Source organism: Ovis canadensis, chromosome 22, assembly GCF_042477335.2.
Source record: "Ovis canadensis isolate MfBH-ARS-UI-01 breed Bighorn chromosome 22, ARS-UI_OviCan_v2, whole genome shotgun sequence".
In the NCBI taxonomy this organism is placed as follows: Eukaryota; Metazoa; Chordata; class Mammalia; order Artiodactyla; family Bovidae; genus Ovis; species Ovis canadensis.
Window position 1 is genome coordinate 49395509 of NC_091266.1, and position 15563 is coordinate 49411071.

Below are 15563 nucleotides of genomic sequence, written 5' to 3' on the forward strand. Positions count from 1 at the left end.
TTGAATTCCTTCAAAAAGTATTTTATCTTTGGGTATCCAATGACTTAGTTGGCCCTGACATTTCAGAAATATGGGGATTCAAGAAAGAATAGGACAGCCTGTCTTAGTCTGTTGCAGTTGCCGTAACAAAATACGACAGGCTGAAAAGCTTACGAACAGCAGAAATTTATTCCTCACAGTACTGGAGGCTAGAAGGTCAAGAACAGAGTGCCAGCATGGTTGGGTTCTAGTCAAAGCCTTCTTTGGGTTACAGACTGCAATTTCTCTCTGTGTCCTCACTTGGTAAAGGCCAGGAAGCTCTGTCTGGCCAGCTTTACAAGGGCACCTACCAGAGGGTTCCACTTTCAAGATTTAAGCACCTCCCAACGGCCCCACCTCCTAACGTCATCACTTTGGGGATGAATTGGGGGACATATGAATTGGGGGACGAGTGCACAGACGTTCAGTATAGCATAGCCATAGTGTAAACAGTATAATGGCTTGTTTAAAATAGTCATGGATTCAGGATTCTGGCAGAACTTATTAAATTATCATTATTCACTTACACTTGCCTGGGGCCAGTGTTTCTTAAACCAAGAAAGTGTCCTTACCTGGTGAGATTTTATGGAGGATATTGAAGTCTCAGGCCCAGAGGAGAGCAAAGAGGGAGATGCCCGTTCTTGCCTGACGTCACATCCTGAAGATTCACTCCCTTCACTCAAGGTGTTGATAGTTTCATAGCAAATGTCTCTGGTGTGAAGAAAACTCTAATTTCTCCTCCGCTATTTACACGTCAGGGCGCCTGTGTTCATTAGCCAGTCCGGTGAGAAGTCTTGGAGAGCAAGGCCTTGAAGGCCTCCGCTGGAGTCTCCAGGTTGAAGAAAGACAAATGTGGGGGCACGCGTGGGTGAGGGGTGAAGTGGTATTGGGGCAACTACAATGTCTCTCCCGTATTAGACTACCTTAGGGCCACACACCCGGTGGCTGGGCTTCCCAGCTGGCACTAGTGGTTAAGAACATGGCTAACCAACGCAGAAGACAAAAGACACGGGGGTTAGATCCCTGGGTCGGGAAGATCCCCCCCTAGAGGACGAAATGGGAACCCGAACCCGGATCTTTGCCTGCAGAATACCATAGACACAGGAGCCCGGCGGGTTAGTTCATGCGGTGGCAAAGGACACAACTGAGCGACTCAGCAGGCACGCACGCACCCAGTGGCTGACACGTGGTGGCGCTCAGTAGACAGCCCAGGAATGATTCTGGAGCTACAGCCAGGCCAGCAGGAGGTGTTGGGCTGTGGGAACGCGCTCTGCAGAAAGGCGCGCCGCGGAGTGTAACCAAGTTTTGGGAGCTGGAGACCACGGCGGCTCCCACCGCCTGCCCTTGGTAAACTCGTGCAGATGCGGGCGCCCAGTCCCCCCAGGGACCGACCCGCACACAGTGGGGTCAGGATCTGGCTGGGCAGCAGCCTTCGGGCTTTGGGAACTGGGTCCCGGGGCTGATGCGGAGGCCGAAGTCGAGCTGTAGACCGAGGGCAGCAGCGAAAGGGCAGGAGCGCGGACTCTGACGAGCGCCCCATGATCCGGCGCCCGGGAAATCGGCCGGGCGCGCTCTCAGTTCAGCGCGGCTGGGGACACTGCGTGCGGCGGCTTTGCGGTGCGCGCTCTTCGGGTCACTGGGAGCGCGATCGATTCTGCAAATATTTCTCGGGGGAACGGCGCGCGCGGCGGCGGGACCCCTTTAGAGCTCTGCAAACTTTGCCCAGCACGCTCGCCAGCTTTGCCCCGGGCGCCCTCCGGGGACGGCGCGCGCGACGCTCGGCCGGCGCGGGTAGGTGCGCTCTCCCCGATAGGGCGCGCGGAGGCGCGGACTCCTGCGCGCGGCCGACGGTATGGACCGCGGAGTCCGGAGTCGGAGGCGGCGCCCGCAGCCCCGCCTGGTCCGGGTCCAGCCCCGGGCGACTCCTCCCCCGGTTGCGCTGTTGCTTTTAGTTTCGATTTCGTTCAAGCGGCCGCAGACCCTCGCGGCGGAGTGACGGAGACGTACGCCATCTCCGGCCGTCCGGTCGCCGTGGGAACGGTAACTTCGGCCCCCGTCTCCGTCTGGCGTCTCTCTCGTGGGCCGCCGCCCTTCCTTCTCCCGCTTTGCTCCCTTCCCGCCCGGCTGCCCTCTCGGGGTTGTTCCGAGCGCGTTCGTCGGGGGCCGGGTCCCTTCAGGCAAAGCAGTAAAACTTGGGAAAGAAGGCTCTCCCCCCCCCACCCCCCCACCCAGTATCACCTACTTCGCTCAGTTTGTCCTCCCTTCCCTTCTAGTCCCCGGGCTCGGGACACTCGGTGCTATTCGGGATTCGGAAAAGAAAGAGGGATGGACCTGGGAGGGCGGGAGAGGGGTATCTGGAAGGGGAGAAGGGGGGTACCTGGGAGGGCGGGAGGGGTTTGTTCTCTCGTCTGGCTAACACAGGGTCCCGTGTCTGACAGCCCAGGGTTCCAGTCCCAGCGGCCGGCCTGTCCGCTGTGGGGCCTTGACCCTTTCTGTGCCTGTCTGTGAAACGGATATGGTGGTGGGCCGGGAGGGTGAATGAGGTGATTGCAGTGCACAGCAGTGCCTCTGTCTGGGCTTAGCACACTACAGGTAAACTTAAGCCGCTGTCATCCTGCGGAGCTCTTGATTCCTTGAGGAAGTGGAGAAAGGCAGGACTCTCCGTCTGCAACCTTTCACCCTTGTATGCAAGTTTGCCTTTTATGGGGCAGTAAAATTATTTGTGAGTGATTTTGAGTAATCCCCGGGTCTTTTCCCTTGAACTCCTGGGCTGGCCAAGGACGTGGCCCTAACCTTTGTTTACTTACAGGCCATTTTATTCCTTCAGGGTCTTATAGCCTGATGGCCATCCAGGTCGCCAGCCACAGCCTGGTTTCATAGTCCACTTCTGCTTCCTGTTAGCTGTGTGGCTTTGGGCAGGTTTTTTAACCTCTCTGAAAAAAACAAAGTTTCTTCTGTAATAGGCTCCAGCTTCCTGGCAGTGCCGTGAGCATCAGGGGACAGTAGAGTACTTCAGGGCCCAGCAGAAACCACTCCCCTCTCCCCTGCACAGGTGCTGGAGGTGAGCGGTGGAGGCACTCTGGGTGCCTTCTCTTTGAGCCTTTTAGAAAAATTGTCTTCACTGGGGCTAGGGTGAGGCACAAGTTGTATTATGTCACTTTTCAGGGGAAACAGCTGCAATAAAATTCAGATAATAGCTGGGAAATGATTTCTTACCACATAAGTATGAGTCACTTAAACGTGTGTAGAAATAATCACTAGGGTAACTTTTTTTCAGTCTTCACAAAAGCTATTTAAAATATCAATGTGATTTTTTTTTCATGCTTTGTAGCATTCTTTCTTTTTTAATTAAAAAAATTTTTTTTAACACGAAAACATTTTGTATTGGGGTATAGCCAATTAACAATGTTGTGACAGTTTCAGGTGAACAGTAAACAGACTCAGCCATGCATATACATGTTTCTATTCTTTTTAAATACCAGTGAGAGTTGACAGGAGAGTGTTGTCTTAGTCTTGAGTTCTCCAGACAGTGGTGATAATAGGGAGTATTTATCGAACATTTAGACACGGTGAAATTAGAACATTTAGCATCTTACATGCATTGTTCCATTCATCCTCATAGCCATGTGTGACTTAGGCATCACTGTTTTCCCATTTTACAGATGAGGAACTGAGGCTTGGAGACATTGAGTACTTTGTTCAAGTGCGTGCATCTGTGCTAAGTGGCTTCCGTCGTGTCTGACTCTTTGCAATCCTGTGGAGCGTAGCCTGCCAGGCTTTTCTGTCCGTGGGATTCTCTAGGCAAGAATACTGGAGTGGGTTGCCATGCCCTCCTCCAGAACTTTGTTCAAGGTCCCATGGCTAATATAGGTGGAGGTGCTGATTTACACATCTGGCTTGCAGTTCACTGTGACTAGGCTCTCAGCCACCTTCCTGAGTCCCTTTGATTCTGTTGTCTGTCCCATGTCAACAATTTAGTCAGGGCCCTGAAGGATTTAAAATGTTTAAGTACATTTCAGTTGTGACGTTAATGAAGAAATATTTATTGAGTGCCTGTTGTATACCTGGCACTTTTCTATGACTGAGACAGAAAAAACATGATGATTAAGATAACTTCTCAAACGACAAATAAGAGTCCTCGTGGATAATAGTAATAATAATAATAACTGAGTGCCTGGCATTGCTAATGCTGTATGTATATTAAATATTAATTTATTAAAAAGAAGATAGATATGTTTGACAATTGAATAAGCTATATATTCCCCCAAATGACTGACTGGTCTTTGCAGCCTTAGCCTTACAGCAGGAATGAATACAAGAAAATGACTCCAGACATGCTCTCTCCAGTCATAGCCAACTGAGATAGGCCTGGATTATCTTGGGCTTCAAAGAGAAGCATAAATAAAAGGTCAACACCAAGCCTTGGCTTAACTGAAATGATGGGACCAAGAGCAGGCACCCCACTCGGTCACCACTCTCATTCTGGGTGAACTTTACTTCAACCAGAAATTAAGGCCAGCCTCAGAGGAATAAGACAGTCACTGAATGTTTAGCCTTACAGATATAAGAATGAAGCTCCAGCACACTGCCTCGTTTTAGACACGTTCTAAATGTTGTTAGAAGGGTCTCTCAGTGGCCCCCTAGACAGTGTTCGGCCTCAGCCCAGAAAAATGCTATAGGTTTCAAACAGAAGACCCTCCTGGCTTAGTGTTTGCAAAGAAAACTCTGGAGATCTTCCTACCTCTGAGCTGTGGAAATCAGCCTGTCACTTAAGTCTAAAGCCCCTTTCAAGTGTCAGGGAGGGATGAGGGGTTTATGTTGCTCCCCTCTGTCGATGGAGCGTGTTGGGTGCTTGATGGGTATGCATTTCAATGCCTCCCTCACTTCCACCCTCTCTGCTTCCACTTTTCAGACCTCAGGTCAAAAGTGAAAGTGTGAAAGTGTTATTCGCTCAGTCATGTCCAGCTCTTTGCAGCCCCAAGGACTATAGTCTGCCAGGCTCTTCTGTCCATGGGATTCTTCAGGCGAGCATACTGCAGTGGGTTGCCATTTCCTTCTCCAGGGGATCTTCCCTACTCAGGGAATGAACCTGGGTCTCCTGCACTGCAGGCTGACTCTTCAGCGTCTGAACCACCGGAAATACCAGGTCAAGAGAACCCTCCCTAATTCCTTTGGGGCTTGGTCAGGTCCTTGCTCTGACCACAGGTGGCCCTGATCATGGTTGTCAACGTTCATGCTATGTGTCAATGCCTGTCTCTCAGCAAGGCAGGGCCAGGTCAGGTGTCTCCCGGACTCCTAGAACGCACCTGGTGCATTGAACTTCCAGGAACTTGTATCTATATATTGATACATAGATATAATGGTCTATATAATGGTCGCATTGTTTTATCATCATACATCCTAGGTTCATTCTTTAAGATTAGCCTTAGTATTAATATACGATTCTTTCTGACTTACTTCACTCTGTTTGACAATCTCTAGGACAAAAGACTTAAGGCTTCAACACCGCATGTCAAAGGTATCTGTCTTTTTCTGGTGGATTTTGTATGACACTAACTTGTTAATTTTGAAAATATCTCCTTGCTTTACTAATAATGATCCACAAGTAACTAAGTCTATGTGAAGGAGATGAAATAAAAATGATTGAGTGTTTTCTACATGTCTATGCTGCTGCTGCTGCTGCTAAGTCGCTTCAGTTGTGTCCGACTCTGTGCGACCGCATAGACGGCAGCCCACCAGGTTCCCCCGTCCGTGGGATTCTCCAGGCAAGAATACTGGAGTGGGTTGCCATTTCCTTCTCCAATGCATGAAAGTGAAAAGTGAAAGTGAAGTCACTCAGTCGTGCCCGACTCTTAGTGACCCCATGGACTGCAGCCCATCAGGCTCCTCCGTCCATGGGATCTTCCAGGCAAGAGTACTGGAGTGGGGTGCCATTGCCTTCTCTGACATGTCTATACTTAACATTAATTTCCTCTGGATATGGGTTATCTCTGTTTTTGAGAAATGGTTTGGGTCCTAATCTGAAAAATCTTAACTACCTCCTAATCGGAAACAGTTTGGTGTCTATGGTGGGGTGTTCATTATGTGTTGAGGAACAAGATGGCCATCAGACTTCTCACTGTCTTTGTAGGGATCTGGTCACGAAACTCACTCTCCCTGTCACTTCTCACTGCCCAGCTGACCCCTAAATAAGCTGCAAGGTGACAGGATAATACTACTCAGGGCTACAGAGTCAGCGCTTTGCCATCTTGGACGCCTCCCCACATGTAGATTCCTTCAGCCCCCTCCAAAAGTCATTGCTTGTGCTCTGGGGCACAGTCAGATAGATGCCTTCTTATTTTCCAACTGGGTGAAAACTTCTGGGGGTGAGACTGATAGGAGTATAGACCTGCAGCTGCCACCTGTGACCCCACGATCGCTGAATCAGAGTCTGGGGAGGTTTCGCTTTGTTACAGAAGGCCATGCCCTTTACAGGAAAGGACCCAGGACTTGGTTTAGAAGGAAGAACTCTAGTACAGGCTCTGCTTCTGACCAGCTGTGTCACTTTTAGCTAATTCTCTTCCTTGGGGTGTTTGTTTCTTCCAGCTTCCCATTCAATTAATATTTGTTTAGCACAAACTTTATGAGTGCCAGTACCTCTGTCATGGTGAACTTACCTTGTCATGTTTGACAATGTCAGGCAATAAGTAGAGTGCTGATAATCAAGACAAATACAAGGACTGTAAAGCGACTGGGGGAAGGGAAGGAGCTGGGGAGGTAGGTGTAATCAGGGAGGACCTCCCAGCAGAGGTACCATTGAACCAAATTCTGAAGATGGGGAACTAGCCATCTGGCCAAAGATGGCTTGTCCAGCAAAGGTTTGGGTGATGACTTCCAGACTGAAACAACCATAAACCCTGATGGAGCATGGTGGGCCCAGGGATGCTCAGAGCCTGGGAGGCTGATTGGTATGTTGGTGAGGGCTGGGCTCTGAGTGTTGTTGCTGGCTTCAGTTCTGAGTTTGGTTTACTAGTTGCTTAGCCTGGGGCCAGTTACTTTTTCTAACCTCGTGTTCCTCATATATCAAAGGCAATGATCCTAGAGCTGATCAAATAGTATTTGTATGCACGTGTGCTAAGTTGCTTCAGTCATATCTGACACTTTATGACCCTATAGACTGTAGCCCCACCAGGCTCCTCTGTCCATGGGATTTTCCAGGCAGGAATACTGGGGTGGGTTGCCATGCCCTTCTCCAGGGAATCTTCTCAACCCAGGGATCCAACCCCCATCTCTTATGTCTCCTGCACTGGTAGGCAGGTTCTTTACCACTGGTATCACCTGGGAGATCCCAACATCATTTGGGAGAGTATTAAATAATACTTAATAAGCAATTAGCTTGGCAAATAATAAATGTGAGTTTTTATTTTTATTATCGTTAATTTTGCTTCCTAAAGTAAGGGAAGTAGTAGGTGAGTAGGAGATTCTATTGTTTAGCTGCTTAGTTGTGTCTGACTCTATGCCAGTCCATGGACTGTAGCTCACCAGGCTCCTCTGTCCCTGGGATTTCCCAGGCAAGGATACTGGAGTGGGTTTCCATTTCCTCCTCCAGGGAATCTTCCCAACCCAGGGATCAAGCCCCTTGTCTCCTGCTTTGGCACGTGGATTATTTACCTCTTGAGCCACCTAGGAAGTCCCAGGGGATCCTATTGGCTAGTAATTATCCTAGATTGGGGTGAGTGAACCTTTTTTTAAAGGGCCAGGTGGTGAATATTTTAGGCACTTCAGGCCCCATGATGTCTGTCACAATCATTCAGCTGTGGTTGTGGTGGGAAAGTAGCCACCGACAATATGGAAATGAATGGGTGTGACTGTGTTCCAATAAAACTTTACTTACAAAAACAGGTGGTGAGTACGTAGAGTGAGATTTTTAGCACTGAACACCTGTATGCAGGAAAGAAGTAAAGGTCACAAATCAGTAACTTGAGCTTCAACCTTACAAAATTAGAAAAAGGAAGGACAAATAAAACTTAGAATATCCCCAAACGAAAAAAACAGATGGTAGACCACAGTTTGTCATCTACAGTAGTAATAGATGAGCTTCCCAGGTGGTTCAGTAGAGTCTGCCTGCTGGTACAGGAGACACAAGAGGCTCGGGTTTGATCCCTGGGTCAGGAAGATCCCCTGGAGAAGGAAATGGCAAGCCACTCCAGTATTCTTGCCTGGAAAATTCCACGGACAGAGGAGTCTGGTGGGCTACAGGACATGACTGAGCGACGAGGAAACCAGTACTAGATCTTGAGGAGCCAAGGAGTTCAGTTTAAGATTTGAACTTTTCAATTGTAGGGATCTTGTGAAGATTCTCGAGCAGAAAAGTAAGTTGATGAAAATTTGTTTGGTAGAACTATGTAAAATCATCTGAAACAGAGAGCTTCATACTCCAGGTTGCTGCTGTTTTATTTATTTATTTTTTGGCTGTACTGGGTCTTCATTGCTGCGCACAGGTTTTCTCTAGCTGCGGCAGCAGGCTTCTGATTACGGTGGCTTCTTTTGTTGCCGAGCTCAGGCTCTAGGGCATGTGAGCTAATGTTTTTCCGGCACCTAGGCTCTGTAGTTGTGGCTCCCAGGCTCTAGAGCACAGGCTCAATAGTTGTGGTGCACAGGCTTAGCTGCTCTGCAGCATGTTGTATCTTCCCGGACTGGGGATCAAACTGGTGTCCCCTGCATTGGCAGGCGGATTCTTAACCAAGGAGCCACCAGGGAAGTCCCTGTTTTTTGAACTGGGCTTGAGGGATGCCAGGCAAAGGATGAACATCTTATAACCTGTCGGGAATTCTGGGGGAGTTCCTTGTTTTTACAGACCTTGATGGACTTTCCACAGTTTCTCCTACACAGTGAACATTTAACAAAATCATGAATGCTGGATTAGAAGCTCCCAGAGGGACAAGGACTTTGCTTTCTTTGCAGCTGTGTGTCCAGACTCTGCAGGGAAGCCTGAAGTAGAGCTGGCACTCGAGCATTTGAATGAATTATTGGTACGGCAGCCCTGGAGCCCAGACAGGCAATACTGATCATCTCTAGGCTTAAATAAAAACTGTCACTGAATGAGTGTTATTTAAAACATCATGAGGCCAGTGATGCCACTGGGTACCAATTATCTGGTTGTTTTTTTTCCTTCCAGATGGCAGACGATCAAGGGCATATTGTGGAGCAGGGGGCTGAGGATCCCACAAATGATGATACAGTTGATGCAAAGCCAGACCGGTCCTCTTTTGTCGCATCGATCTTGAGGTAAGTTCCTTTCTCACTGAGTTAAAGAGGAACCCTGGGTCACTTCAGCCTGTCACGCCTCTGTCATCTCCACTCATCCATGCAGAAGGGGGCCCTCAGGGGAGGAAGTCTGTACTGTGCATGGGAGATTTGTGCAGAATCCTGCTGCTGTGTATGACAACACTGGGGTCCCCCTGTGCACTCCCCTGTGTCCAGGGTAAGCCCAGGTGTGGGGGAGCCAAGCTCCCCATCAGAGGTAAATTGCAGCCAGCCTCCTTTGGGAAAAAACATGGACTATTACTGCTGCCAGTTGAGACCAGGCTTGGCTGAAAGGCCGAACTGGGGACCATGGGATAGGAGATTTTACGGTAGCACCCTACTGATTCCTACCATTTCCTTTTCCTTTTTTCACTTCTTAAATCCTGAGCTTTACATTTAATAATAATAGCTTCCTTTATTAAGCCTTTGTATGCCAGCTCAGTATTGCATGTAATCCTCACAACCCCAGGAGATGGTTCTATTGTTACCATCACTTAACAGGTAGGTAAACTGAGGCATTATGAGATTTAGTAGCCTTCCATTGTGATGGCAGTGAATAAATGATAGAGCTGAGATTAGAATCGAAGCAGTACTAGCACTGCTCACTTAACACCTCTGCTGTGCTTTCTACTTAAAAGTAGGGCTGCAGGGAAGTGGAGGAGCCCCTTACCTCCCCTCCTTAATGTTGGTCATGGAGGGGCAGTGAGTGGAGCTCCCTGGCAAGAGGCAGGGATAGTCTGTGGTCAGAAGCATCAGCCTTCTTGCTAGCTCCTAAACCCCAAGCCCCACGTTGGAGAGACAGAGAGGGGGATAAAGTCTGAGGTTAGGGAATGCTCCCTAGCAGGGCTCAGGAAGGGAATTGCTGGTGACAAGGGGCATGCTAGCTCCCTGCAACATCCCACAGAGAACCTTGGGTCACATCATCCCAGACAAGGCTCAGAAAAGTGGGAAGACCTCAGCATCCTAGATCTGCATTCCATTGGCACTGGTTGCCATTTAGGGCCAAAGATATCCCATGAGATAACCAGAAAATACAGCTCCAATTGCTGAAAACTTTTCAAAGTCATGAGGTCAGGTGGTCAAGGCTAAACCATTCTCCAGTGCAGTGGCCTTCAAATGTTTCTGCTCACATACCCCCCAAATAATGTAAAACTAAGACACACACCTCCTCATACACTTTAAGGTGACATATAAATTTCTTGTCAAAATAGTTGCAAAGGACGTAATAGTATTTCTGTTTTCCCATCTCCCTTGAGTATTCAGGTTAAGTAGATTGCCTCTAAGTAAAAGAGAAACTGGAATCCTGTAATAGTCATTTCATAAGTCTTAGTAAAGCCTTTTGTTATACTTCCCAGAAATTATGAAAATGAAAAGGGTGTTGTTAAGACTAACATTTTAAAATCATCCCTTTAAGTGTATGGAGTCTAATTCTTTAGTAATTTAACCCATTAGAAAGGTTCGTGAACAAGCTGTCCTGTAACATCTGGAATTTTTATGTTGTTTCTTTTTTTTCCCTCGAACCCTTTATTTCCACAGTATTTTATTCTGATGTAATAGATTTAGTTGCTTGAAAGTCTTCTATTGATCACCTCATCATACATTTCTTTAACATGTATATGTATGCATATGTACATATACATAAGTTTGAAGACATTTTTCTAGGTTTTATGAGTATTAAAAGAAATTTCTCCTGAACTAAGTTCTTGGTTTTTATTGACAGTTGATCAGAACAAATAAATGCTGATAAATTGTTCAGTTCAGTTCGGTCGCTCAGTCGTGTCCGACTCTTTGCGACCCCATGAATTGCAGCACACCAGGCCTCCCTGACCATCACCAACTCCCGGAGTTCACTCAGACTCGCCTCCATCGAGTCAGTGATACCATCCAGCCATCTCATCCTCAGTCATCCCCTTCTCCTCCTGGCCCCAATCCCTCCCAGCGTCAGAGTCTTTTCCAATGAGTCAACTCTTCGCATGAGGTGGCCAAAGTACTGGAGTTTCAGCTTCAGCATCACTCCTTCCAAAGAAATCCCAGGGTTGATATCCTTCAGAACGGACTGGTTGGATCTCCTTGCAGTCCAAGGGACTCTCAAGAGTCTTCTCCAACACCACAGTTCAAAAGCATCAATTCTTTGGCGCTCAGCCTTCTTCACAGTCCAACTCTGACATCCATACATGACCACTGGAAAAACCATAGCCTTGACTAGACAGACCTTAGTCAGCAAAGTAATGTCTCTGCTTCTGAATATGCTATCTAGGTTGCTCATAACTTTTCTTCCAAGGAGTAAGCGTCTTTTAATTTCATGGCTGCAGTCACCATCTGCAGTGATTTTGGAGCCCAAAAAAATAAACCTTGACACTATTTCCACTGTTTCTCCATCTATTTCCCATGGATAAATTGTTAGTGCTGTTAAATAATTTTTCATAGAAATAATAATCAAATATGGGAGGGGAGAGCATTTAAAAAGCTAGTTTGTGATGAAATGGGCAAATAATACCTTTTGCTAGAATAAGAAAGAGTTTAGTATCATCATTTTCTCCTGCTTTTCATTTTTAGAGATAGACGTGCTGAGAAACTGTGAATAAGTACTTGGGATGGCAGCAGTTTTGTTATAATGTCACTTAATTCTTTCAGTTCCTTCTGAGTTCTGTGCCAAAAATGACAGCTCAATTAGCTCTTTCTTCAGTTGTATTGAAAATAAGGAATTGGAAAGTATCTGACTTACAAAATAAATTGTTATTCAACCCTTGAGACCTTTAATTTTTTTCAGTTTCTGGGAAGTACACCAAAAAGACTTGATCAAAACTCCTCAAATAACTATTAATTCAACCTGTTTCTTTTTTACTTAAAGGCAACTTGTTTACCACAAAATGCTCCAGTACATATAAGATAATTAAAATCACATTAATAAATATTTGTTAGTATCATTTTGGTGAGATGCTTTTACACTGGATGCTATTTATTTATTTTTGAAAACTGGTCCTTTCTGCTCGTGAGCTACTCTCCTTCTCTATTCTCCACCTGAGTTGTTGACACTGTTCTTCAACAGTCACCCGAAACCAAATGGAAATCAGGAAGAAAGGAAAGGGCACAAAGCCCAGTGCTGGGCTTTATTTATTCACTTATTTGTGATTAAGCGTTTACTTTGCTCAGAAGTGAGAAAGTCTTTGGGAATAATCAGGGTGTTAAAATCCTTAAATGAGAGTCACCCACTCTCATTTCATCTTATCATGTGCATTTTAAAATATTTTTTGATATATAATTGGATCTAAACAGTCCACTGTGGCCCCAAACAGCCCTGTTTCTAATGCCATCCTTCACCCTGATCAGACTCTTGTATAAGTGTTAATAATGAGCCCCTGCCTCCTACTTCAGCACACCTCAGTGCGAGCCAGGGAGACACAGGGACACTGATGTTTGGCCCTTTGTTAGATCATGTGTGTGGCAGTCTCTATGTCATCTAACATTCAGGGTTGGTGAGAAGTCCACCCTTTTCTTCTGTTGGCGAGATGGGAGTTCGTAAAGGGGAGGTGGTATCATACTCAAGCAGACCAGTTTTAGGAAAAATACAAATGGAAACTGAGGACCTGGCAATTCATTCACTTAAAAATGTCTTGTCTGCATCCCTCAGAAAGTCTTCGAGTACTCTGGTTGGAGACCACTGCCTAGAAGACCCATCATCTTGCCCAAAATAGGTGTGGTCTTTGATGCAGGGATTTTTTACCCCCCTAAATTCTTTGGAAAGGTAAATAAGCCTGGATATAACCTATATTCTAGTCTACTATACCTTTTTAATGTATTAATTTCTCAGTCTTGGTCAGACTTTTTGCAACCCCATGGACTGTAGCCCACCAGACTCCTCTATCCATGGAGTTCTCCAGGCAAGAATACTGGAGTGGGTAGCCATTCCCTTACTCCAGGGGATCTTACCTTTTTTATAGTGTGGCTGATATTAACATCAGCCTTCATATTATCAAAATAAACAGTAAGTACCCTTGCAAAATATTTAAATTAAATTCCATCTTCTGAACTGCTTATTTTAGTTGTATGAATTGCATCCATAATTATTGACTTACTAAACAGTATTCAAGCTACATTAAATGTCAATTTAATGTTGTCTTCATCCGGGTTGTGAAATATTAGTTGCTTATTTTCGCTGCCTTCACTCAGATCTGACCTGTACCCATATGTTAGATAATACACCAGCCACCTACCAAAGAGACAGTTAAAATTCAAGTAAAATGTGTGACAACCCCTTAAATTTTAGATTTTTCCTCCCTTTTTTGGTTTGATTTTTTCTTGTTATTTAACTTTAATAGGATAGACATTTCTTTCATCTAGTAGAGTATCTTTAAAATTAGCCACTTGAGATACCATTTTGGTCACTAATTGATTATTTCACTTGTTCATTCATTTTTTAAAAACTTATTACTTATGTTTGGCTGTGCTGGGTTTCCATTGGGAGGTAGTTCTGGTTGCAGTGTGTGGGTTTCTCCTTGCAGCGGCTTCTCCTGTTGTGGAGCACAGACTCTACACACGTGGGCTTCAGTAGCTGAGGCACATGAGCTCTATTACTCCACCACGTGTGGAATCATCCTGGACCAGGGATCGAACCAGTGTCCCCTGCATTGGCAGACAGATTCTTATCCACTGAGCCACCAGGAAGTCCCATTCAGTAAATATTTACGGAATGACTGAGAGAACGTAAGTCCCTTGCAGCAAGTCCCATAGTTGACTAGTGGCAGAGCCAGGATTTGAACCTCTACTCACTTGCCTCTCAAACCGAGCTCTCAACCACCACTCTAAGTTGCCACCTTTATGTGCCAGGTCCTGTGTCTGGCCCTGGGTTTGCATCCGGCAAGCAGACCAACATGATCAGTGTGGTCTTTGCCTCAGACGCTCACACTCTGGTAGGGAAACCACACGTGAAACCAGTAACTGAAGTGTGATGGTGTCAGGAGTGGGCAGAGCAGAGATGGGGGGGTGGAGATTGGCCGAGCCGGAATTTAGAAGGAGTTGTCTACAGGTCACAGAAAGGATCTCGAATTGGTTCTGAGGATGGGGAGGTCACTAAAGGGTTTAAGCCGTAGAGTGACTTGATCGATGATACCTACAGAAACCCACAAGATCACCCAAGCTGCAGCACGGAGAGGGATGCTCTGAAGAGGGGTTTGTGGGGAGAGGAAGCAGGTTAGGAGTTCCCCAGGCAGAGTGGATGGTGTAGATGGAGCGGGACAGGGTCCTCCAGAGCTTCTGAGAGGTAGAAGTTGTCAAACTTTGACTGAATGGAAGGAAAAGCCAGAGAAGAGGTTGACAAGGGGACAGTGACACCTGGATCCCAGGGAGCGTTGAAGGCGGCTCGTGCCCACTGAGCCCTCTAGCTCGGCAAGGGGGTAAAGCCCTTTCTGTCTCCAATGTCACAGTGATAGCACTGCAGCAGCACTTGCTGCCTTTCAGTGCTTCCCTGACCGTGCCTGCTGCCTGTGGCTTTGCTGACCAAAACCTTGTGAGAAACTTGGATGGTGTCAGAGACCTCGTATATGATGGGGTGGAACTCCAAGTGTGATTAAGACAGGATAATCTAAAGCAAAGGGGAGTGTCCCTTATCACACCTGACCTATGGACACCCACACTTACCATCTGTGCTTTACGGATTCTGCCTGGGGTTGTAATTCTGTAGCTGGGGTGACCTGAACACAGCCCTGGATGCTGGTTGTTTCCTGAAAGTCTGGCAGGTGTGTGGCAGCCCCTCCGTGGTTCCCTCTGCAGGGTGCGGGGAACTTTGCATCCCTCATGCCAGAGGGGTGGGTGCAGCCTGCGGTGTGGGAGTGTTGCTGCTGCTCTGGGTGCTCCCTGCAGCTGAGGGCAGGCACCTTCCCTCCTGGCCCATCCCCAGCTCCCTTCTCTAGGTGTCAGAATTGCAGGAAGGTAAGGCAGTGGACTCGATGGACATGAGTTTGAGCAAGCTCCGGGAGTTGGTGATGGACAGGGAAGACTGGCGTTCTGCAGTCCATGGAGTCACAAAGAGTCGGACACAACTGAGCAACTGAACCGAACTGAAGGCAGTGGAGGGGGCAGTAGCACCCCATCTGTCTCTAATTGAGGACCCTCACCCTCCACTGGAAACCCCAAGGACTCCGGGAAACAAAAAGACCTCTCTTTCCCCCCCAAAAGTCTGGATGGGATGGACGCAGTGACCTAGGTGGTCCCAGGCCCTTAGACTTGTCTTGGTTTTTTTGTCTCACTGCCACTAGATGGCA

General features: G+C 47.1%; 1 protein-coding gene across 5 annotated transcripts in view; it reads left to right on the forward strand.

Annotated features, from left to right (window-relative positions):
* Window positions 1–1252: 1252 nt before the first annotated feature.
* CASP7 (caspase 7) overlaps window positions 1253–15563 on the forward strand; it is a 42752-nt gene continuing 28441 nt past the window's right edge. The window contains exons 1-3 of one of the 5 annotated variants that reach the window (XM_069567559.1): window positions 1924–2058; window positions 2982–3079; window positions 9176–9285. In XM_069567559.1, the coding sequence (XP_069423660.1) occupies window positions 9176–9285 (110 nt within the window). In that variant the 5' untranslated portion in view covers window positions 1924–2058; window positions 2982–3079. The other 4 variants (XM_069567562.1, XM_069567558.1, XM_069567560.1 and 1 more) reach the window with 4 other exon arrangements.